Source organism: Odocoileus virginianus, unplaced genomic scaffold (genome assembly GCF_023699985.2).
Source record: "Odocoileus virginianus isolate 20LAN1187 ecotype Illinois unplaced genomic scaffold, Ovbor_1.2 Unplaced_Scaffold_34, whole genome shotgun sequence".
NCBI classification, from domain to species: Eukaryota; Metazoa; Chordata; class Mammalia; order Artiodactyla; family Cervidae; genus Odocoileus; species Odocoileus virginianus.
The window spans coordinates 35534-58881 of NW_027224296.1; the positions used below are offsets into that span (position 1 = coordinate 35534).

Genomic DNA, 23348 nt, shown 5'->3' on the forward strand with positions numbered 1-23348 from the left:
CTGCTGCCGCCTGCTGTCTCCATGGCCAGAGCCAGAGAAAGCTGTCCAGCCAGGGCTGCCTGTTCTGGGCACCTGGCCCAGGCCAGGGCAGCCAAAGCCCAGAGCCTACCCTGGGTGGAAGTGAACATTTGGGCATCATGGGTGACTGGGCCTTCCTGGAGCCAGTGGCCCAGCCAGGGGCTTGGCCCTCAGTCTGGACTCGCAGGAAGTCAGCAGAAGTCAGCAGAGTGTGTCTGGGGACCCGGCTGCATGAGGCTGGCCTGGAAGCAGCTCAGTCGCTAGGGTCTGAGGCCATTCTCTTGGGAGACTTGCTTGAGCCAAGATCACTCCCCATCTTCTCTCCCAAAATGGGCATAGTAGCATACCCACTCGAGGGGCTGTTGGGAGGATTAAATGAGTTAATATATATTAATATGAAGTGTTTAGGACAGCATCTGGCTCACAGTAAGCACTTCATATATATTATCTATTACTATTATTTATAATGCTCACTAGCTTCAAAGATGGGTAGATATGATCCCCATTTTAGAGATAAAGAAACTAAGACCAGACAAGTAAAGTAACTTGCCTAAGGAGATACATGGAGGGAGATCCACCAGGGCTGGGGTTGGAACCCAGGCCTGTCTGACTCTGAAGACTTTGCCATAATGATGCAGGGACTCCCTGGTCGTCCAGTGGCTAGGAGTCCAGCTTGCACTGCAGGGGACACGGGTTCAATGCCGCTGGTCAGAGAACTGAGACCCCACAGGCCGTGGAGCAACTAAGCTGTTGTACCACAACTAAAGAGCCCATGCGCTGCAACTTAGACCCAACGCAGCCCAGTAAACATTTTTAAAATAATAGTAACAAAAAAGTTTAAAATAGTATCATCCTGCCATGTTCCCATTGGGGTCAGCACACTTACCAAACTCACAGGGAAGCTGTCCTTTACATCAGAATTCATGCTTGATCTTAGATCAAGATCCTACTCTGTACCAGACCCTTTGCCCACCCATCAGTTTCCAAAAACTGGAAGCTGTGTCTTCCCAGCACCAGAACACTCGTGCCCACCTTCCTGGTCACTGGTTTGTGGTGTCTCAGCACCCCCTGGAGACTGACCAGTGAGTGTGGCCTCGGAGAAGAGGGATTGAGGGTCTGAGTGACAGTCTACGCAGACCACTCAGCACACTCTCTCAGAGGGCCCTCCTCAGGTTCAGCTGATGCAGTGCACATCCTCAGGGGTACGTGGTCTGCAGCTCCCCTCTTGGCTAATGCCATCTGTCTTCAGACAGGTGACAGCGCAGTTCACCAGGCCACAACTCTTTTGCACAGTCAGTCACATTCTTTTAACCATCTTGGCTGGCTGGAGATCCCCGAGTCCTGGGGGGATTGCTCCAGGGCCCATCACCCCTCGGCCCACAGCTCTCTGCAAAGTCTGAGAGGCTCTGGTGGCCCTGTAGCTGCATCCCCTTCTCCTGTCCCTTCACCATCTCTACTGCCCAGTGGTACCCAGCCTCGCTACCGGGAGCCCACCCAGTGCCAGGCCTGTGCTCTCAAGCATCTGGGCCCCAGACCTCACTCTACAGTGGGAATGAGCCGCCCTCTCTCTCTCTCTCTCTCTCTCTCTCTCTGCACCCACTCTGCCTCACCCTGAAAGGTTGTTGCTGAACGATAAGATGCTGGGATTCTTGGCCTCCAGAGGAGAAGAATTCAATCCGGGGCCAGAGATGAGGCTGGATCACTCAGAGCTTTTGTGTAATAAAGTTTTATTAAAGTATAAAGGAGATAGAGAAAGCTTCTGACATAGGCATCAGAAGGGGGCAGAAAGAGTACCCCCCCCCCCCCCCCCCCAGTCTTCAGCTGGATGTTATATAGTCACTAGCAGTCTGTTAATGAAAAGAAAGGAATGTCTTAAAACTCAGAATGGCACCAGATAATTCATCCCAGGCCATAAAATGATTGACTTGAATCTTGTAGAAGGGCAGATTACCACACAAATAGTTTCATTTACATAGATTAGGGGAACAATATCTGAGTATAACATACTGGTTTGTCAAGTAGGTTCTGAGCCATTTGGCGGAACTTGAAGACAGAGTCTGGGGTACATTAACATAGCTTAAGACAAACATTTCCATAAGAAAAATGTATTGGTTAACTCAAGGTTTGAGAATAGTTAGCTTCAGGTGAAACCAGGTGTTATGGCAACACAACATTTTAAAAGAAACCTTTTAAATTTGTATGGGGGGGGGGGGGATATCACCAGTTTGTTCCCTCCTGCCGCTTAAGAGAGATTAAAAATGTCTGGCACTTGCAGCCTATTTCCTCCGTTTGGAGACCCCTGGCCTTCCTGCCTGTTACCCTCTCAACCCTGTGGTTGTGTGTGTGTGTGGGAATGAGGGAGAAACACAAGCCCCACGCCTCACTCTAGAATGGGAATGAGCCGCCCTCTCTCTCTCTGCCTGCTCTGCCTCACCCTGTGGTTGTGTGTGAGTGTGTGGGGGAACATGGAGAAACACACCAAGCCCCACGCCTCACTCTAGAATGGGAATGAGCCGCCCTCTCTCTCTCCTGCTCCCACTCTGCCTCACCCTGTGGTTGTGTGTGTGGGAGCAAGGGAGAAACACGGCAAGCCCCACGCCGCACTCTAGCTGCGGAGCACCTGCGCTGGGCGGCATGGGGACGGCCGGAGCGGGAGGGCCAGGGCAGGGGGTAGGCAGAGCTTTGGGAGGAGATGAGGTGAGAGTAATTGACGCCGCCCAGCAGGCAGTGGAAGAGGCAGGGGATGCGTCAGTGTCGCCAGGAGCTGGCAGAGGTGTGAATGAGTGGAGGAGACGCACGCACTCCATTACAAGTGTTCACCCCAGGATGGCGGCGGCTCAGGGACCTGTGGACCCCTCCTCCCCAGAACAGGTCAGTCACTTTCCAGGAGGTCGAGCCCCCTCTCTGGTGCCAGGCAGACTGGGAGGCAGGACTGGGGGTGGGGAGAGGGGCTGAGTGGTCTGTGCCAGGGAGGGGCAGGCACAGCCAGCCAGAGAGGCAAACACCAGCAAAAGTGACGCAGAAAGTTGCAAGTGTGCAAAGGAGCAGGAAGAGTTGGCTGTGTGGCGGGGCACGGGAGAGGAGAATGGGGGTGTGAGGGCCCCCCACCTCGGCCCTAGGGCCTGCTGAGAGTCTGCCCTGTGTACCAAAGCTGCATTGTCCTAGCTCCCGGCGAGACGGCCGGAGGTGCCCAGGCATCGTACTAACCAACTCAGCCCCATTGTCTGCGCCATGGCAGTTACTCCTATGGGGAGAGTGGGTGAGGGGCAGGGGGACTTGGTACAGGGGCTGCGTGGTGAGGATGGGGGAGGGGCGGGTGAGCGGGGAGGAGGGAGGCGACAGGCCCTGCGGAATGTTCCCCAGCGCCCAGGCCGGGCCCGGGACAGCTCCCTCCCCGGGACTTCATGCTCTGAGCGGGCCAGCTGTGCTTTGTCCCCTTCTGAATTTCCTGAGCCTCAGGTGGGGCCCGGCACATAGTAGGTGTTTGTCAACCTCCACGAATGATGCACACAGGCTCTGCTGGTCGGCTCTGGGTGCCCTGTGAAGGGTTCCTGGTACTGGGCCCCAAACCTCCCAGGACCACTGAGGCTCAGGGTCTCCTCTGGGCAGTGACACCTTTGTGCAGGACAAGGGTGTCTGTGCAGTAGTGCCCACGTGCTGTGCAAGCCCGAAGTGGCCCCCCAGATGCGCCCACTCAGAGCAAAGGGTGCGTGGCTAGGAGGGCCACCATCAGGTGCTGGGGCCTCTGGGCCTGCCTTCCCAAATGGGCCCTCCTGGAAGGCGCAGGCCCGGTGAGACCATCCCCCCACTCTGCGCCTGTCGGCCAGTGTCAGAGCCCAGCAGCAGGCCCATTTGTTTATTTGCCTGTGCGCCTTGAATCTCTTTCAAACTGAGGGTCAGTGTCACGACCGTGCTGTCCCCAGAGGTCGTGCGGCTGTCTCTGATCCTGGGTGTCCTCAGGGACCCCTGGCCTCTCTCAGGAGAACAGCCCACCTCTGGGAGGCCGCCCTGTCACTCAGGGACTCCCTTGCCTCTTAGAGAGACTCCTCTGACCCCTCAGGCTCTGGCTCAGGGTGGCTGACTCGTGGGGGATGCGTCTGCTCACATGTATAAAGGGACTTACTGGGTTAGTCCCAACTGTGGGGCTGGGGTCCTCAGTGGGGCCTCAGGCCACCCAGTCCAGCCCCACAGCTCCCCAGGCAAGCCCGCATCCTTCCTTTGGGGTGAACCCCCTCATCAGCCCTTCCTGACCAGTCCCCTCTTCTGCAGTCCATGCTCTCTCAGCTCAGAGACCCTTTTCTGGAGTCACCCCCTCCAGTCCCCCTGAGGGAACTGGAACTAGAACTGCCCGGAGTCTGTCCTCCAAGTCAGGCATGGTGCCTACAACTCTGGTCTCCCCACCACCCAGCCCAGGGCTCTCCCCTCCCCAGTCATGGGCAGTCAGAGGTGGCTCCCCTGGCCTTCCCATCCTGAGTCCCAGAATGCCTTCCTCAGGTCTGACCCAGCTCAGTTGCTTCCCCTTCTTGTAGCCTACAGCCCTGACCACCAGGTGCCCCCTAGAAAAAGCCTTCAGCTGGCGCAGGGGTCCAGCACCCCCTCCCCCACAGCCACCTGCCATGGGCAGCGTGCTCAGCCTGGCGATATGGTGGCGGCGGGTTGGCGGGCTGTCTGGACACAGGCCCCTTTGTGCCCAGCCCAGCTTGGCTGCTTGGTATGAGGCTCAGCTGCTCCCAGATCCTCACCCAGAGGGGAGAGGGGAGGCTTTGGAGGGGCTGGGGCTGGGGGCTCTCAACTCGAGCTCCCTCTCAGTGTCCCACCTCTCAGATGCTGGCAGCAGCTCCTCGGGTGGGCTGGTGCCCCCGGCACGGGGTGCTGGGGGGCTGGTGAGGGAGGCCCTGCTTGGCACCCTCTGGCAGCCACTCTGCCCTCTGTGCTCCTCTGCCAGGCCTGCCTGCAGCTCCCGCCAGCAGAGGGGAAGCCCAGGGTGGGGGTGGGGGCCTGGAGGGCCCACGGTGTCCCCACTGGGGGCGGCCTGAAGGGTCAGGCCCCTCATGCCAGTGCCTTGCTGATGGTGGCTTTTCTCCTGTCTGCACAGAGCGGTGCTGTGCCCAGCAAAGGTTCTGCTGTCAGGTTCTGAGCAGGAAGAGGGTGGGATCCCCCAAAGTCGGCCCTGAGCCAGCCCTCTCCCTGCCCACCAGGAGACTTCATGATCCCCTTCTTCATCATTCTCATCTTCTGCGGGATGCCCCTCTTCTTCATGGAACTCTCCTTAGGCCAGTTTGCAAGTCAGGGCTGCCTGGGGTTCTGGAGGATCAGCCCCATGTTCAAAGGTGAGGCCCGGATGTGACACACACATACAAGGGCCTCTGGGGGCCGTGCTGACTCACTCATCTGTATAAAGACTGCCAACCCCTATGGAACCCAGGTGTTGACCCGAGGCCCACATCAATGGCCAAGGCCAGGGACCCATGCTGGGATCCATTGTTTACTTGGCCTCCACCCTCTCCTCCTACCACAGGCATACACAAAAGCCCTTAGCCCTCTCCCCCACTCAGCCTCCAGCTTGCTCCTGCCAAGGTTTTGGTCTGCCCCCTTCTGTGGCCCTCCACGAAAGCCTGCCCCTTAGCCCCTTCAAAATTAGCTTCGCATCCTTCAGCTAGGTGTGAGGCTGCTCCTGCCCTTCCCCTCCCCTAGGTGTGGGCTACAGCATGATGCTGGTGTCCACATACATCGGAATCCACTATAACGTGGTCGTCTGCATCGCCTTCTACTACTACTTCTCGTCCATGACGCTCTGGACCTACTGTAGTAACCCTTGGAACACGCCCGGCTGCGTGAGCGTGCTGGGTGACCCCAAATCACCGAGACCCCTACTGCAATAACCCTTGGAGCACGCCCGGCTGCGTGAGCGTGCTGGATGACCCAACATCACCGAGACCCCTACTGCAATAACCCTTGGAGCACGCCCGGCTGCGTGAGTATGCTGGATGACCCCAAATCACCGAGAGCTTGCAGCTTCCTGCCCTGCCTGGCAGCGTCTCTCAGGCGCCCACCAGACCCTCCCGAGGACAAGCCCCAGCGAGGAGTTAGGAGGGGAGGCCCCCATGGGACCCGGGCTTCTAGGGGTTACCCTGGGAGCCTATCTTCAGCCCTCCCTGTTCGCCGAAGGGCAGTGGTCTGCAGTCTAGGGAGGGCGCCGGGAACGGAGCAGGGCAGGGGTGTGGGAAGAAACACAAGGAGCTCGCGGTCCACTTCAGGAGAGGCTGACGCACGGCTTAGTGAGTGTGTGCGCGTCCTTACACCGCAGCACTGAGGCTCCAGCAGTCAGGCAGGTCAGACGAGGAGGGTCGGGGCAAAGACGGTGGCTTCCTGGTGAGCAGAGAGCGCCAGCGGAGGCCCTTAGCTCCAGATGAGCCGGAGGGAAAGCCGTTGTGACGAGGGTAACAGGTGTGGGGGGGCTCACCGGCCACGTGGCAGTCTCCAGGGAGGACGTGACTTCTCAGCTTGCACGAATGAAGCGTAGAGCTAGCCCTGCAGAACCAAAGGAGAGCCGTGGCAGTTCCCTGAGCCCAGGGCTGTCGTCATCAAGCTGCGTTTGGGAAGGGCGGCCTGGCACCCCTGAGCACTGCGCTGACAGAGGACGGAGTCCCGGGGCTGGCCCGAAGCGAGGCTGCTGCTGGGGGTGTTTGGAACATCTTGTCCCAGCTGGGTGGGTGTGAGGGCACAACAGGACGTCCTGGAGGAAATTCCCCACGTCCTGTTGGGGAGCTCATGGGAAGAGGGCTTTGTGGGCTGGGGGGCAGGCCTCGTTCATTCATTCCACAAACATTTATGGCGTCCACTCTGCCGGGCCCTGTGTGCCTGTGGGGTATGAACGGCCCTGAGACCCTGCCACGAGGAGGTCACAGTCTAGAAGGGAGATGGGTTGTTGGTGCTATTTGGGGCAGGGGCCTCAGTGCAGTCGTATGCAGGGGTGTGGTGAGGGCAAGAACAGGTGATCGAGGAGGCTTCCCATGGACTTCCCTCAAGGTCCAGTGTCTAAGACTCCGAGCTTCCAGTGCCTCCACTGCAGGGGGCACAGGTTCAATCCCTCCTCAGGGAACTAAGATCCCACATGCCAAGCATGACACGGTCAAAAAATAAATCATAAAAACAAAACAAAACAAAAAACAAGACTTCCCAGAGGAGGGAGAAAGGAAGTATAGAAGGATTGGGAGACATGGACAGATGAGCTGCAGCCAGGAGGTGGCAGACTGGAGTTGGGGTTGGGAGCAGGTAGGACAGAGTATTGGGACAGAGGAGGCCAGGACATCAAAAGGCACAGGGCTTCCCCTGCCGGTCAGAGGGCTCGAGCCTTCTCCACGCTGTGATGGAGAGGCAGGGCTGAGCGGCTGAGGTCCCAGTGACACTCGAAGTCCTAGCAGGTCCACGTCCTCTAAGCCGAGGGCCGGCACTCAGGGCCTCGGGGCCCAGTGTCCCTGGGCGGCTGCTGCTGCATACGTGCTCAGTCGTGTCTGACTCTTGGCAACCCCATGGACTGTAGCCTGCCAGGTGCCTCTGTCCATGGAATTTTCCAGGCAAGAATACTGGCATGGGTTGCCATTTCCTACTCCAGGGGATCTCCCTGACCCAGGGATTGAACCAGTGTTTCCTGCACCTCCTGCACTGGCCGGCAGATTCTTTACCACTGAGCCACCTGGGAAGGCCCCGTGCGGTGCTATAGACAGTCAAAGACGGTTAGGATGTGGTCACCGTCCTCAAGACTCATGGTGGAGACCATGGAGCCATTGCCTCCCAGTGAGGTTTGGGCAAAATGACCTCTGGGCAGATTCAGTCGTTCAGTCATTGGACGGGTCATTTCCTGAGCACCAAGTAGGTGCCGAGAACTGTACTCAGAGCAGGGACAGAGCGGGGAGTAAGAGACTCCGCCCACTTAGGTATTCTGCTACATTTGGGGCGTGGTGTGGACTGGGCAACTTGATCTAGACTAGGGAGAGCCTTCTGGAAGGTTCCAAAAGCACAAAACCTGGAGATGCTCCAGAAATTATCACCCCAGGGGCTGTCTTCCAGGGTGGGGCTACTGCTTGGCAAAGCTCAGGAGATTTTATCCGGTGCAATTAGAGGGGAATTTCCCTCCAAGAAAACTAGCCATGGGTCAGGAGGTCCACAGGATGGCCCACTGAACTCCACTCCTTGTCCGGGGCTGGAGCCAGGCCTCCCTAAGGAGCAGGCAGTCCCAGGCAGGACTCCTTCCCTTCAGGATGGCTCCCTGCTGCCCCCTCCTGGAGAGCCTAGGGAAGTGACCTTTGAGAGGGCTGCCCAAGCTGGCTTCAGCAAGATGAGGTGAGCAAGCACCCCCATTTCTGGGCACCTACTATGTGCTTATTGTGGTTTAGTTGCTCAGTCGTGTCCAACTCTTTTGCAACCCCATGGGCTGCAGCTCTCCAGGCTCGTCTGTCCATGGGATTCTCTAGGCAAGAATACTAGGGTGGGTTGCCATTTCCTTCTCCAGGGGATCCTCCCAACCCAGAGATCAAACCCAAGCCTCCTGCATTGGCAGGTGGGTTCTTTACCCCTGAGACACCAGGGAACTATGTGCTAGGCATATTATATGACATCATCCCCATTTTCAGATTCAGAGTCTGATTCCCTGATGTTAAGGAGCTAGGCTGCAATGCTGTGTCAGGATATGCATGCCCCACTGTGCCTGGTGCCTAATGTGAATTAGGCTGATGATACTGTGCAGGCATTCTGGGTCCACAGGCTCCAGCGACCCTTTGGAAAGCTGCACAATCTCATTTGAGCCCCACAGCAACCCTATTAGATAGTGTGTGCCAGTTTTATAAAATATTCCCATTTTACAAGTGAACAAAGCAAATCAAGACAAAGATTGACTCCTCTAAAGGGAGAAGAGCTCCCAGGGCAGATTTCTGAGCCCATGTCTGCCTTTTGCCCACCCTTTGGCCTCCAGCCTTCCCTGCCCTCACCACGTCTTTATAGCATGACCTCACAGTCTTCTGAGAGCTGGTCTGAGGCCTGCCAGGCAGGCCCTAAGCTCAGGACCGTGCCCTCATCTCCCAGCAGACACCTGACGCCCAATGGGACTTGGATCCCAGCACCCGCTCTCAGTGTCTTCACGCCAGCTCTAGACCCACACAGACCTCACTCAGATCCTGGCTGTGCTACATACCAGCTTGGCCTTGTGAGGTCACCAAACTCTTTACGTCTCAACTGTTCATCCATTAAGTGGGAGTGGTTACAACATCATTCTTGTTATTATGAAGATGCAGCAGAAATCACTAAGAACAGGGACAGGTGCTCAGTAAGCACAGTGAGAGCCACTGCTGGAGATGCAGTGATTTAGATGAGAGTGTCCTGTTCTCAAGGCGTTTACCATCTGGTTGGGGACATTAAAAAATAATGCAGAGTAAGTCCAGAGATGTTATGTGAAAGCCAACTTGTAACTATGTGTGGTTCCAAAAGCTTTTCAGTTAGTTGTTTGGTCTCAAAAGCACATGGTCCAAAACCAAAACCAAACATTAAATATGGTGCCATCAAAAGAAAGTTAAGAGTTCAGAAGATTAGCCTTCCAAACTCTTTAAACCCTTGTATTGTATGCTGAACTCTTGCAATAAAAAATAATACAAAGCAGTACCAGTTTAACATATGTAACTAAACAAAGTTTTTAGAGTCTTTTGAGCAAGGAATGGGTTCCTTACTTTGAATGCTGGTGCTTAAAGTAAATCACCTCTCAGCTGTAGCAGTAAGACCCGGTGGCTATTCTGGAAGGCAGAGCCTCCCAACACGATGTGCCCTAAATAGTGTGCCAATCCGGTCGGGCTTGGGCAGCCCAGAATCTCCAGCCCTGCTGCCTTCAGCTTTGAGTGACCTTGTCTATTTGCCCCATGGGCCCAAATTATTTTTTTCTGCATGTCCCAAAGGGAAAAAGATTGGAAAGCTCAGCCGCAAGGGTCCAGGAGCCACTCCAGGGAGGAGGGGGTGGAGCTTATTCATCCCTTTATCTTTGGTTCCCCCATGGACTGAGAGCCTGGAAAGTTTCTGACCCTGATGCCTGTTGAGCGAACCAACGCAGAGGCAGGAGTTTGGCAGAAGAGGCATGTGTTGGTCAGCGCCCTCTGCAGGTCACAATGTGAAGGGCAGCCTAGGAGAAGATTTGAGGCAGAGGCGGCCTACTGACTTTTCTTTTTTTTTTTTCCCCATTTATTTTTATTAGTTGGAGGCTAATTACTTTAAATATTGTAGTGGTTTTTGTTATACATTGACATGAATTAGCCATGGATTTACATGTATTCCCCATCCCGGTCCCCCCTCCCACCTCCCTCTCCACCTGATCCCTCTGGGTCTTCCCAGTGCACCAGGCCTGAGCACTTGTCTCATGCACCCAACCTGGGCTGGTGATCTGTTTCACCCTAGATAATATACATGTTTCGATGCTGTTCTCTTGAAACGTCCCACCCTTGCCTTCTCCCACAGAGTCCCAAAGTCTGTTCTGTACATCTGTGTCTCTTTTTCTGTTTTGCATATAGGGTTATCATTACCATCTTTCTAAATTCCATATATATGCATTAGTATACTATATTGGTCTTTATCTTTCTGGCTTACTTTACTCTGTATAATGGGCTCCAGTTTCATCCATTTCATTAGAACTGATTCAAATGAATTCTTTTTAATGGCTGAGTAATATTCCATGGTGTATATGTACCACAGCTTCCTTATCCATTTGTCTGCTGATGGGCATCTAGGTTGCTTCCATGTCCTGGCTATTATAAACAGTGCTGTGATGAACATTGGGGTGCACGTGTCTCAAAGATGCTCAACATCACTCATTATCAGAGAAATGCAAATCAAAACCACAATGAGGTACCATTACACACCAGTCAGGATGGCTGCTATCCAAAAGTCTACAAGCAATAAATGCTGGAGAGGGTGTGGGAAAAGCGAACCCTCTTACACTGTTGGTGGGAATGCAAACTAGTACAGCCGCTATGGAGAACAGTGTGGCAATTTCTTAAAAAACTGGAAATAGAACTGCCATATGACCCGGCAATCCTACTTCTGGGCATACACACTGAGGAAACCAGATCTGACTTTTCTTAATAAGAGTGGGCATCCCTCCAGAGGGCCAAGGAGTCGAGGGGCTTTGTTTGTGACCTGTGACTCCGAGGGAAGGTCCTGCTGAGGCAGGACTGCAACGTGCTGGGGTGGTGGGGCTGCTGGAAAGCTGTGTGAGGGGAGGGGAGGCCACAGAGCTGAGTCGGTGGGCTCCAGGGAGGCCAGGGTGGGGAGGGAGGCCAAGTGGAATGGAGGGCAGGCCCTAGGTCCATAGAGGAAGCCTGAGGAGGTTGGGCCTTTTCCTCTGGATCTAGATATTGTCCATTTCACTGGGGAGGCTGTAGTTGTGAATCTAGGATCATCCAGTCATTGTGCAGGCTGGCCTGACTAGGAGAGCACCTCCTCTGCTAGTCCTTGTCATATAAGGAGAGTGCCCACTGTGTGTTGGTGCCTAAGATAGGAGAAGACCTACTGTGTGTCAAACCACACTAGGAAGGCACCCAGTGTGTGCCAGCCCCATGCCAGGGAGCCCTGGTGGTTTGCTGGGTCCTGCATTAGATGAGTGCCCATGTGTGCCAAATTCTGGGCCAGGTGAGGACCCAGGATGCGGCCAGCCCGAGTGGGGTGAGCTGCACTGTGCGCCTGGCACTGTGCCAGGTGGGTGCCCAGGGTGTGCCGTGTCACACTGGGCGAGCACTGGTCACGTGCCAGGACTCATGCTGCAGAACGCCTGGTAAGTGACGAGCCTTCTACCAAGGGAGGCCCGGTGCATGCCAAACCCTGTGCTTGCTGAGCTCCCAGGATGTGTCAAGCCCACACCCGGGCTGGGTGAGCATCCACTGTGCGCCAGGCTCTGTGATGGCTGCTGCAGACAAGAAGCAGCTAAACACTTTTGTCCAAACAGAACAGAACAGGTCAGGGTGGGACAGGCCCAGGTGGCCTGTGGTGCTTTCAAAGCCTTCTAGGACGATTTAGATGCTCCAGCACCTAGAGCCCTAGCCTGGGTGACTCTGCTCTTATTCATCATGAGACTTCCCAGTAGCAGAGGCACCCAATGCAGCAGAGATGTGGGGAGAGACCAGTAAGACTCACCAAGGCCTATCTGCCCAAGATACTATACGAGAGGGGAGCAGGCACAGGGGAGGGGACTCAGTTGGACGTCATGTGAGACTGTGGGATTAAAGCTGACCCAGTGGGGCTCTTGGTGAAGGAAATGGCAACTCACTCCAGTATTCTTACCTAGAGAATCCCGTGGTCAGAGGAGCCTGGTGGGCTGCTGTCCATGGGGTCGCACAGAATCTGACACGACTGAAGCGACTTAGCATGCATGCATGCATTGGAGAAGGAAATGGTAAACCACTCCAGTATTCTTACCTAGAGAATCTCAGGGACAGAGGACCCTGGTGGGCTACCGTCTATGGGGTCGCACAGAGTCGGACATGACTGAAGCGACTTAGCAGCAGCAGTGGGGCTCTCCTGTCCTGAGCTCCTCTCTACCAGCTCCCTGTCCTCTGAGCCCCAGGCAACCCGACCCTACATGTGTATAAATAGAGGCACTAGGTCTCCATGAAAGGAACCACCCCCACCCCCATCCCTGGTGCTGCCAACCATCCCAGCTGCTCCCAGGCTTGGAAACACCCTGGCCAGCTGGGTTCCTGCATGGCCCTGTCCTAGGAGCTGCTGAGGCATGAGGGAGGCAGCTGAGCTGGCCTGGCAGAGACCATCTGGGCTGGGAGTGGGGGGAGGAACATGTGCAGTGGGCATGTGGGCCTGGGCACGTGCTGGGAAGTTGCCCTCCACGGGGCACCTGCTGCATGGACAGCCCTGCAGAGGCTCCAAGGTTGATACATGGTAGACACCGAGGAGACCCAGGGGGCCCATGTCTTCATGCCCAAGCCTGGGCAAAGGGGGATGGAAGGGAGGACCTCGTGGCCAGGGCCAGCTGCCCACTCCTGCATCCCAGGACACAAATGGCAGCAGGAGTCACAGACCTGGGAGGGCCCCAGTGCCCCTGGTTTACACGCGTGGCCCTCAGCTCCCTCTGCTCTGCCCCACCGTGGGCTCTAGAGAAGGAGCATCTTCATGATCTCCCCTTTGGGGACCATGGCAGCTAATGAAGTCCAGGTACAGCTGCCCAGGTTAGCTAAGAGGGACGGTGCTCCTCAGAGACAAGTGCTACATGGAGGCAGCACTGGTTCCAACTGAGTCCTGAGAATAGTGTAGCCCAGGGTCATAAGCAGAACTGAGAAAGACACAGGAATAGAATCTCGAGCAAACACTGGGGGTGCCCAGGGGACCTGCTATGGAGCCTCAGAGGCAGCAGCAGTGGGCAGATGTCAAAGGTCAAAGGGCACGAAGGAAACTACGCTCTGGCTATCTTTAGGCACATCCTGGTGCTGGGAACAGGTGTCCCAAGGCGGCATTCCCTTCCACAGATGGGCTAGCCAGCAGAGCCTGGGGTCTGGGAAGCTCAGTCGCAGCAGGGGTTCTGGGACCTTGGGATTCAGGCTCTCTGTGCTGCCCAGGTGGGTCCCACATCATCCCTGCCTGCCTGCCCCCATCCTTTCAGGGTCACTCCAGAGAAAGCAGAGCAGCCAGCGAGTCCTCAGAGGGTTTCTTAAGTTTCACAGGATTCAGAATCTCCATGAGGGAGGGGCAGAGCCGCACTCCACTTCCTGTTACAGGCCCATGGCCATTCCAACACTTCTGGCAAGAAGGAAGCCAGACTTGATCCTATCATGGCATCTACTCCCCCCTAGCAAGTATGCGGGTCTGGAGACCTCCGTCTCTGCCCACACCCTGAGCACTCAAGAGCTCAGGCTGGCTCAGGAATACTTTGAGAAGAAGCCTTATTCATTCAGACTTGGTCCAATCAGGAGTGGGCCAGACCAGAGTGGGCCTGAGGGGCTGGATACTGGAAGTTCAGGACCAGGCAGGAGAGAGGGTCCTGAGCCTGGGGCACAACTGTGTGGCTGCCTCCCTAACAGCATTTCTCTGGACCGAGGACTTAAGAGTCCCAGAAATCCCTGGTGAGAGACAGGGCTTGTTTGGGGAGGGCTCAGCAAGAGACCCGAGGTCGTCAGTCTCTCACCGAATGAGAAGGGCGACAGGAGAATCCACGTGGGGAAGGGAGGAGCCAAGGGCGGGGCCGTGCTCAGCCACCGGCTTCCTCCCGGGCGGCTGCCCAGTCTCACTGCTTCTTGAGGCAATATCCCCAGAGAAGGAATACAACGACCGCCCTTGGGTATTTTCCTGGCTTCTGATTCCAGAGCTGGCCTGCTCCGTCCATCCATGAGCCATCCATCCATGAGCTGGCCCTGCTCTTGCCCTCTGCTTCACACCACCTCTCCTGTGCTCTGAGGCAGTGGGCAGTGAAGAGCCATGACTTGGGGAAAGGGGAGAGGGATGTGTCCTGAAAGATCTCACAAGAGGATTCAACATGAAATGTTGTATGCTATTTTTCGAGTGGAAGAAGAGAAAAATCAGTCTCTGAGGACCCCTTGAGCAGCCCCTACTGAATGCTCCCCACAGCAGGCAGAGTACAGGATGAGGGTGCTGGGGTGTCAGCCACAGGACAGCCCTCCCGGCAGGACCGACTGCAGCCTGATCTCCAGGGCATCTTGTGACGAGGGTGGGGACTGTGCTTCCTGCCTCCCAGCATGCCTTTTGGGCTCTGCAGCAGAATCTGCCTGCTGTGGGCTCCGAACCGCGTCAGTATCTAACCTGCTGGGTGAGGGGCTGCCTGCCTGGGCCTGCGATAGCCCTAGCACTCAGGAGTCCTGGCAGTGCCAGACTCGGGGCCCCACAGAGCCTCCTAGGCCCTCCTGTCGGGGCCAGCAGCTGACAGCAGGCCCCAGAAGGGACAGATGGTGCTCATGACCCCCACCCCTTCACTGCTGTCTGGTCCCTGTACTCACCAGCATCCCTTTGGCACCTTTTCCTTCCATGGTGGTAGTGGGTGAGGGGCTCTGGAGTCCCAGATCACACTCACAGGCTTTGTTTCTAGCACCTTTCGGAGTACAGGCCTCCAGAGCTGTGGAGAGAGCAGAGAATGAGGCGAGGACTTGCCCGGGGAAGGCAGGCAGGACGTGTGTGGCTCCAGAGCAGGCAGTGGAGAGAGCAGAGAATGAGGCTAGGACGTGGCCTGGGGAAGGCAGGGCAGGGTGTGTGTCGCTCTCCAGGACAGGCAGTGCAGGCCCCAGACCCCCTGCTGCTCTTCCCACCACCCCCCACCCCCCATCCTGTTCCTTTCTGAATGACCCTCAGTCCAGTGCCTACCTCACTCTCCTCCCAACCCTTCCCCTGAAACCCTTGGTCTCCAGGCTTCCTGTCCCAATGCAAAGGTTTATTTTTGACTCTCCAGATGCCCAATTCTATTAAAAAAATAAAATAAAGAACACAGAACTGGGACAGGGTCCAATCCCTTCATCGTCTGTGTGAATGGCCTCAACCTTCCCCTGAAGGGGAGTCAGCTTGGATCAGCACCTGCTCCCCCACCTCGCCCCAGCCCGGTGGCCAGGACGGGCCTTCCCTATCCTGATGCTGCTCAGCCTGGGCTCCCGGCATCTGGAGTTACATCACTCACTTGGACCAGAAGCTCTGGGCACAGCAAACACAGCATGTGCATGCACGCCTCCATGCCCTTGCTCAGGCGGGCCCCTGCTGAACACCTTCCCTCCTGCTCCCCAGGTGAAATCCCACAAACCCTCTGGGACCCAGCTTCAGCGTCACCTCTCCTCTGCTGCTCTTCCTGGCATGGCCCCCTCCCCTCCAGGAGGAACAAACTGCCTCCTCTTCTGTGCTTTGTGCTACCAGTGTTCTTATAAACTCACTCGAGACATGTCTGCTTATGTCTGTCCACTGTGGGGTGGGCAGTTCCCTGAGGGATTGGATGTGTTTTACTGACCCCTCTGTGCCCTGCTCAGCCTGCCCCCAATCTTTCCCAGCATAAGAGTCTTTTCAAATGAGTCAGTTCTTCACATCAGGTGGCCAAAGTATTGGAGTTTCAGCTTCAGCATCAGTCCTTCCAATGAACATCCAGGACTGATCTCCTTTAGGATGGACTGGTTGGATCTCCTTGCAGTCCAAGGGACTCTTAAGAGTCTTCTCCAACACCACAGTTCAAAAGCATCAATTCTTCAGCACTCAGCTTTCTTTATAGTCCAACTCTCACATCCATACATGACCACTGGAAAAACCATAGCCTTGACTAGATGGACCTTTGTTGGTTGGCAAAGTAAAGTAATGTCTCTGCTTTTTAATATGCTGTCTAGGTTGGTCATAACTTTTCTTCCAAGAAGCAAACAAGTGTCTTTTAATTTCATGGTTGCAGTTACCATCTGCAGTGATATTGGAGCCCCCAAAATAAAAGTCTGTCATGGTTGTCGCTGTTCCTCATCTATTTGCCATGAAGTGTTGGGACCAGATGCCATGATCTTAGTTTTCTGAATGTTGAGTTTTAAGCCAACTTTTTCACTCTCCTCTTTCACCTTCATCAAGAGGCTCTTCAGTTCCTCCTCACTTTCTGCCATAAGGGTGGTGTCATCTGCATATCTGAGGTTATTGATATTTTTCCCAGCAATCTTGATTCCAGCTTGTGCTTCATCCAGCCAAGTTTTTTTCATGATGTACTCTGCATATAAGTTAAATAAGCAGGGTGACAATATACAGCCTTGACGTACTCCTTTCCCTATTTGGAACCAGTCTGTTGTTCCATGTCCAATTCTAACTGTTGCTTCCTGACCTGCATACAAGTTTCTCAAGAGGCAGGTCAGGTGGTCTGGTATTTCCATCTCTTTCAGAATTTTCCAGAGTTTATTGTGATCCACACAGTCAAAGGCTTTGGACAAGTCAAAAAAGCAGAAATAGATGTTTTTCTGGAACTCTCTTGCTTTTTTGATGATCCAGCATATATTGGCAATTTGATCTCTGGTTCCTCTGCCTTTTCTAAATCCAGCTTGAACGTCTGGACATTCACAGTTCACATATTGCTGAAGCCTGGCTTGGAGAATTTTGAGCATTACTTTACTAGTGTGTGAGATGAGTGCAATTGTGCAGTAGTTTGAACATTCTTTGGGATTGCCTTTCTTTGGGATTGGAATGAAAACTGACCTTTTCCAGTCCTGTGGCCACTGCTGAGTTTTCCCAGTTTGCCTACATATTGAGTGCAGCACTTTCACCACATCATCTTCTAGGATTTGAAATAGCTCAACTGGAATTCCATCACATCCACTAGCTTTGTTCGTTGTTCCTAGTGATGCTTCCTAAGGCCCACTTGACTTCACATTCCAGGATGTCTGGCTCTAGGTGACTGATCACATCATTGTGACTGTCTGGGTTGTGACAATCTTTTTTGTACAGTTCTTTTGTGTATTCTTGCCACCTCTTCTTAATATCTTCTGCTTCTGTTAGGTGCATAGCATCTCTGTCATTTATTGAGCCCATCTTTGCATGAAATGTTCCTTTGGTATCTGTAATTTTCTTGAAGAGATCTCTAATCTTTCCCATTCTATTGTTTTCCTCTATTTCTTTGCATTGATCGCTGAGGAAGGCTTACTTATCTCTCCTTGCTATTCTTTGGAACTCTGCATTCAAATGGGTATATCTTTCCTTTTCTCCTTTGCTTTTCACTTGTCTTCTTTTCACAGCTGTTTGTAAGGCCTCCTCAGACAGCCATTTTGCTTTTTTGCATTTCTTTTTCTTGGGGATGGTCTCAATCCCTGACTCCTGTACAATGTCACAAACCAGAATGTGGTCCACTGGAGAAGGGAATGGCAAACCACTTCAGCATTCTTGCCTTGAGAACCCTATGAACAGTATGAAAAGGCAAAAAGATAGGACACTGAAAGATGAACTCCCCAGGTTGGTAGGTGCCCAGTATGCTACTGGAGATCAGTGGAGAAATAACTCCAGAAAGAATGAAGGGATGGAGCCAAAGCAAAAACAACACCCAGTTGTGGATGTGACTGGTGATAGAAGCAAGGTTTGATGCTGTAAAGAGCAATATTGCATAGGAACCTGGAATGTTAGGTCCATGAATCAAGGCAAATTGGAAGTGGTCAAATAGGAGATGGCAAGAGTGAACGTTGACATTCTAGGAATCAGTGACCTAAAATGGACTGGAATGTGTGAATTTAACTCAGATGACCATTATATCTACTACTGTGGGCAGGAATTCCTTAGAAGAAATGGAGTAGTCATGATAGTCAACAAAAGAGTCCGAAATGCAGTACTTGGATGCAATCTCAAAAACGACAGAATGATCTCTGTTCATTTCCAAGCAAACCATTCAATATCATGGTAATCCAAGTCTATGCCCTGACCAGTAATGCTGAAGAAGCTGAAGTTGAACGGTTCTATGAAGACCTACAAGACCTTTTAGAACTAACACCCAAAAAAGATGTCCTTTTCATTATAGGGGACTGGAATGCAAAAGTAGGAAATCAAGAAACACCTGGAGTAACAGGCAAATTTGGCCTTGGAGTACAGAATGAAGCAGGGCAAAGGCTAACAGAGTTTTGCCAAGAGAAGGCACTGGTCATAGCAAACACCCTCTTCCAAAACACAAGAGAAGACTCTACACATGGACATCACCAGATGGCCAACACCAAAATCAGATTGATTATATTCTTTGCAGCCAAAGATGAGAAACTCTATACAGTCAACAAAAATAAGACTGGGAGCTGACTGTGGCTCAGATCATGAACTCTTTATTGCCAAATTCAGACTTAGATTGTAGAAAGTGGGGAAAACCACTAGACCATTCAGATATGACCTAAATCAGATCCCACCTTAGGTTACCTTTGGCCTTTCCCCTGGCCAGCAGGTGTCCTGCATAACCTCCTCAGGGCCAGGCAAGTGTGTGACTTGTGACCGTTTCCCTTCACTTAGTCACCCAGGCCAGGTTTCCTGCCTCTCTAGAGAAGTCCCTGCTCATGGCTTTGGTCTTTTGGGGGCAGTCAGGAGAAGAGGGAATGTGATCATACCCTTGTTCTCACTCACCACATCCCTCTCTCCAAGCTATAAACTCTAGACTTATTGTCTTCAAAGCTGCCATTCTCTGGCTAACAGATAATAATGACAATGATGACAGTAATGAAGCTTGGACATCATGCCTTCTGGTCAGAGGAGTAAACTGAGGATGCTCTGTCCTGGAGCTTCGGCTACAGGGTGATAGCCCTGAGCAATGCAAATATGGCCCTTGTGTTCAAGGTGCTTCTCTTTCTCGGTGGGAAAAAGACTGCTTGGCAGCTGCTTCCAGGACAATGAGTTGGGTGCAAAGCTTTGCTACTTCTCCTGCCTCTGCTGTTTCTGTGAACAGGTCCCATCCATCCATTAAAAAAGTACCACCTGAAAGCCTGTGATAGGTCAGGCCCTCGGATAGGGGTTGGGCATCCACATCACCCAGGCACCAGGCCTGCCTCTCACCCACATATGGACCACTGTTGACAAGCTGTCTGTGCCATGGGGGTCAGAATCAGGTTAGCTTGTGATGAAGAGCTTGGACTCTGGGACCTGGAAGCAGGAACTGACTGTGAACTCACTAGGTATGTGACTTCAAGCAAATTACTTAACCTCTCTGACCCTTGGTTTTCTCAGTCTGGAAGATGGGGCTAATTATACTTCCTTTGTACCTTCTGAAGTTTCTGCTTAAGTTTCGACTCTACAGGTCCTCCACTTTCTACTCCCTTCCAATCCATTCATCTTCCCAAAGTCCTAAAACCCCGATTCCCTCCAATAGTCTTCCACAGCCAACAGGATATGGCCTAAATCGTTCAGCAGGCAGTTAGGGCTGACCACAGTTCATTTATTCCACAAATATTTATTTTGGGCTTGCTCTGGGCCAGACCTGTGCTGGGCGCCATGAACTCTTCAGTCTCTGGCCTCCTGCAGCTTACAGGCTGGGTGGAAACAGAAACCAGTGAAACAGGTGACTCAAATGCATATAATTAGAGCCTATGATAAAGGGTGGGAAAGTGAAAGATCCTCTTTAATCAGAGTCTACACCAGTGGGGCCTGGCCTTGTCTGAGAGTTACAGAGGACTTTCCTGAGGAAGTGCTGTTTAAGAGTCAGAGGGGGATGATTAGGCAACAGTGAGCAACAGAAGAGGAAGAGAGATTCAAGCAAATGAAATAATACAGAAAAAGACCAGCAGCCTGGGGCTCAGAGAGTGAGGGAGAAAGTGGCCAAAGATGAAGGTGGATGCAAAAGCAGGGTCAGGGTCTTTGGGGCCTTGCTTTGATCTTTATCCTGAGGGCAATGACAGACACTGAGGCTTTAAACCAGAGTTGTAACTGAGAGGAGGAGCAATTGGTGGTGTGTGCATTTTGAAAATGCCAACCTAGATTAGTAAGGAGAAAGGACTGGAGGGAGGGGAGAGGGGAAGAAAGGAAATTGACTAGGACTAGGCCAGGCCGGGAATGAGGGGCTTGGCTCAGGAAGGTGGTGATGGGGTGGGGAGATGATTAGGACTAGGCCAGGCCGGGAATGAGGGGCTTGGCTCAGGAAGGTGGTGATGGGGTGGGGAGATGATTAGGACTAGGCCAGGCCGGGAATGAGGGGCTTGGCTCAGGAAGGTGGTGATGGGGTGGGGAGATGATTAGGACTAGGCCAGGCCGGGAATGAGGGGCTTGGCTCAGGAAGGTGATGATGGGGTGAGGAGATGATTAGGACCAGGCCAGGCCGGGAACGAGGGGTTTGGCTCAGGAAGGTGGTGATGGGGTGGGGAGATGATTAGGACTAGGCCAGGCCGGGAATGAGGGGCTTGGCTCAGGAAGGTGGTGATGGGGTGGGGAGAGGTGCACAGATCTAGGGAAAATACAGAAGGTAACTTTGGTAGGACTTGGTGATGCACTGGACTTGGGGGTGAGGGATGAGGAGGGGTCTCTGGTTTCTAATGGTATAACAGGAAGAAGCCAGTGCCCGTCCCAGAGACCAGAGACACAAACGCTGGGGATGCTGCAGGTCTGGAGTGGGGAGAGGATGAGGAGGTTGGGTGAGCTAGGTTCAAGCTGCCAGTGAGCCACCCAAGGGAGGACAGGGAGAGGACAGTCACAGGACCTGGTCCATCTTTACTGTCTCATTGCTCAGTCTTCCTCTCCTCCAAACAGGACTGTCAGGTCTATCAATTTTAAGGGTCCATCTGGGCCAAGCCTTGAAGTCCTTCCTGGGGATGGAAAGGTGACAAGGTTTTTTCCCTGCCTTCAAGAACCTCACAGTTTAGGAAAAAGATAGAAGAGGAAGCATAATTTCCCATTCACTGTGACGGAGGGAGGGGAGGGGCTGTGGGAGTGGGGAAGGGCCCTTAGTTCTGCCTACAGACAAAATCAGCTACCTACAGCCACTTATGGCCACCTGCGGGCCATGTGGGACTATCCAGCATCCCCAGAGGGTTCTTGCCTTCATTCCGTTGCTTAGGCAATTCCCTCTTCCTTGAGCACCCTTGTCCCCATCTCCATCTGTATACACCCCACCCATCTTCAAAACCTGTTCCAAAGCCATTACCACCAAGAAGCCTTCCTTTCTCTTGCATTTGCAGTCAGTCTTTCCACTGCACCCCGGTTACACCCAGTGCACGCAGTGTACCTCTGATCAACACGTTCCTCACACGCAGCCATTGTAGCATGGTTAGTTCTGTCCAAATCTGCCTCCCCCACCAGCTGGAGAGATCCCAGGGCAGAGGTGTGATTCTTCTGCATCCTCAGAGCTGGGCACGGAGCCTCAGTCACAGCGTAGGCCGAGTTAAGGGCGTTTTCTCGCGGAGCTTGGAAACACGTGGGCATGCTCAGTGTCGCCCATTCCTCCCTTCCTAGAAGCAGTCCCCCTCACCCACTACCCTCCAGTTTTCTGACACTCCCTCACTTTGGGCTTCTTTAACTTCTCAGGCCCTTCTCTCCTTCTCCACTCTTTGGCCCCCCAATCTTCTTCTTGCAGCTGCAGCATCCAGCTTATTTCAGCAAAGAAACAGACCTAGGTCTTATGAGAGCTGTCAGAGAGACAGGGACGCGGCTCCTTTAACAGTGGCCAGCGAGGGGGCGTCGCCTGCAGAGAACTAGCCCGAAAGGGGGTGCGGCTCCTTTAAGAAGCGGCCAGTCCCCTGAGAAGAGGCCCCTGAACCGCAGGAAAAGGCGAGGTCGCTTTCGAAGCTGTAGCACCGCCTGGAGAGCCCTGATTCCTAGAAGCCGGCACCTTCGCCTTAATTCGGGTGCGAGGTGTCGGGAGCGGCCATTACATCAACCGCCACGTGTGGGCCTCTCAGCGGGTGTGGGGGTGATGACCCCGCCCCCGGCCCCTGCCTTGGAAAATACCTGGGCGCCTAAGTCCCGGCCCCTTGCCCTGCCCCCGGACCGGCTCGGGCCCCTCCCGGCCCTTCGGGAAAGCACCCCCTCCCGCGGGCCCCAGACTTGCAGTCAGCTCCCTCCGGCCATTGTCTGCGGGGTGCGCGGCGCCGGCTGGGGTGGACGCCCCGGACTGTGGGCCCCTCCCCTCACCTGCGGCCGCCCGGGCCGCCCTAAGCGCACCTGGAGTGACGGTTGGGGTGGGGAGGGCGCGGATTCTTCCCGGGAGAACAACAGCCGGAGAACACCGCGGCCGTAGCCCCTTCCCAGAGCCGGGAGCCGCAGACAAGGGTCCGAGGGCACCCAGACTCCCGGGCACGTCTTCCCAGGACCTTTGGGCGCGCAGGAGCCCGCAACCGACCGGCGAGTCGGCGGGCAGATAGGGAGGCAGGTCGGCTGGAGGTTCCTGGCGTCTGCAGGCCCCCAGCGCGCAGACCCAACTGGCGCCTCTAATGGACGCTCTGGTTCTGGCGCTACCGGTACTGCCACGTGCCTGCCGCTCGGGACCAAACCGTCCTCGGCCCGCAGCTCTCCTCCTCCAGGAGCAGACCCCCGCGACCCGCCCCCCACCCCCCGCCCACTGCAGCTCCTCGGTGACAGCGGTGACACCCAGACGCATGCACCTACCCGACCTTTCCGGCGAGACAGACATCCCCACGCGTGTACCCACACTCATCCACAGATGCCCGCATGCATGCGTGATCACACACACACACTCGCTCGCGCCCTCTCGCTCTTCCTGGGGCTCAGCCCCCTGGAGCCACCAAACACCCAGACCAACCGCAGGCTAGAGAGAGGCTTGGGTGCAGCGCCCCCTTCCCATACCCTCTTCCCGGCCCCCAGGCGAGCTGCATCCGCCCCGCGGTGCGCCCAGGTGGCTTTCTTAAAGGGAAAGTTCCATCAGCCTCTTGAGGCTCTGT

The 23348-nt window shown here is 54.4% G+C and overlaps 1 protein-coding gene across 1 annotated transcript; it reads right to left on the reverse strand.

The window, feature by feature from the left end:
• Positions 1–1728: 1728 nt before the first annotated feature.
• On the reverse strand, positions 1729–23120 carry LOC110124512 (uncharacterized). The gene is made up of 4 exons (XM_070463141.1): positions 23056–23120; positions 22582–23014; positions 15009–15124; positions 1729–6549 (listed from the first exon to the last, which is right to left on the reverse strand). Exons 1-4 carry the CDS (start codon positions 23118–23120, stop codon positions 6315–6317), a joined length of 849 nt encoding a protein of 282 aa, XP_070319242.1. The 3' UTR covers positions 1729–6314.
• Positions 23121–23348: the final 228 nt, after the last annotated feature.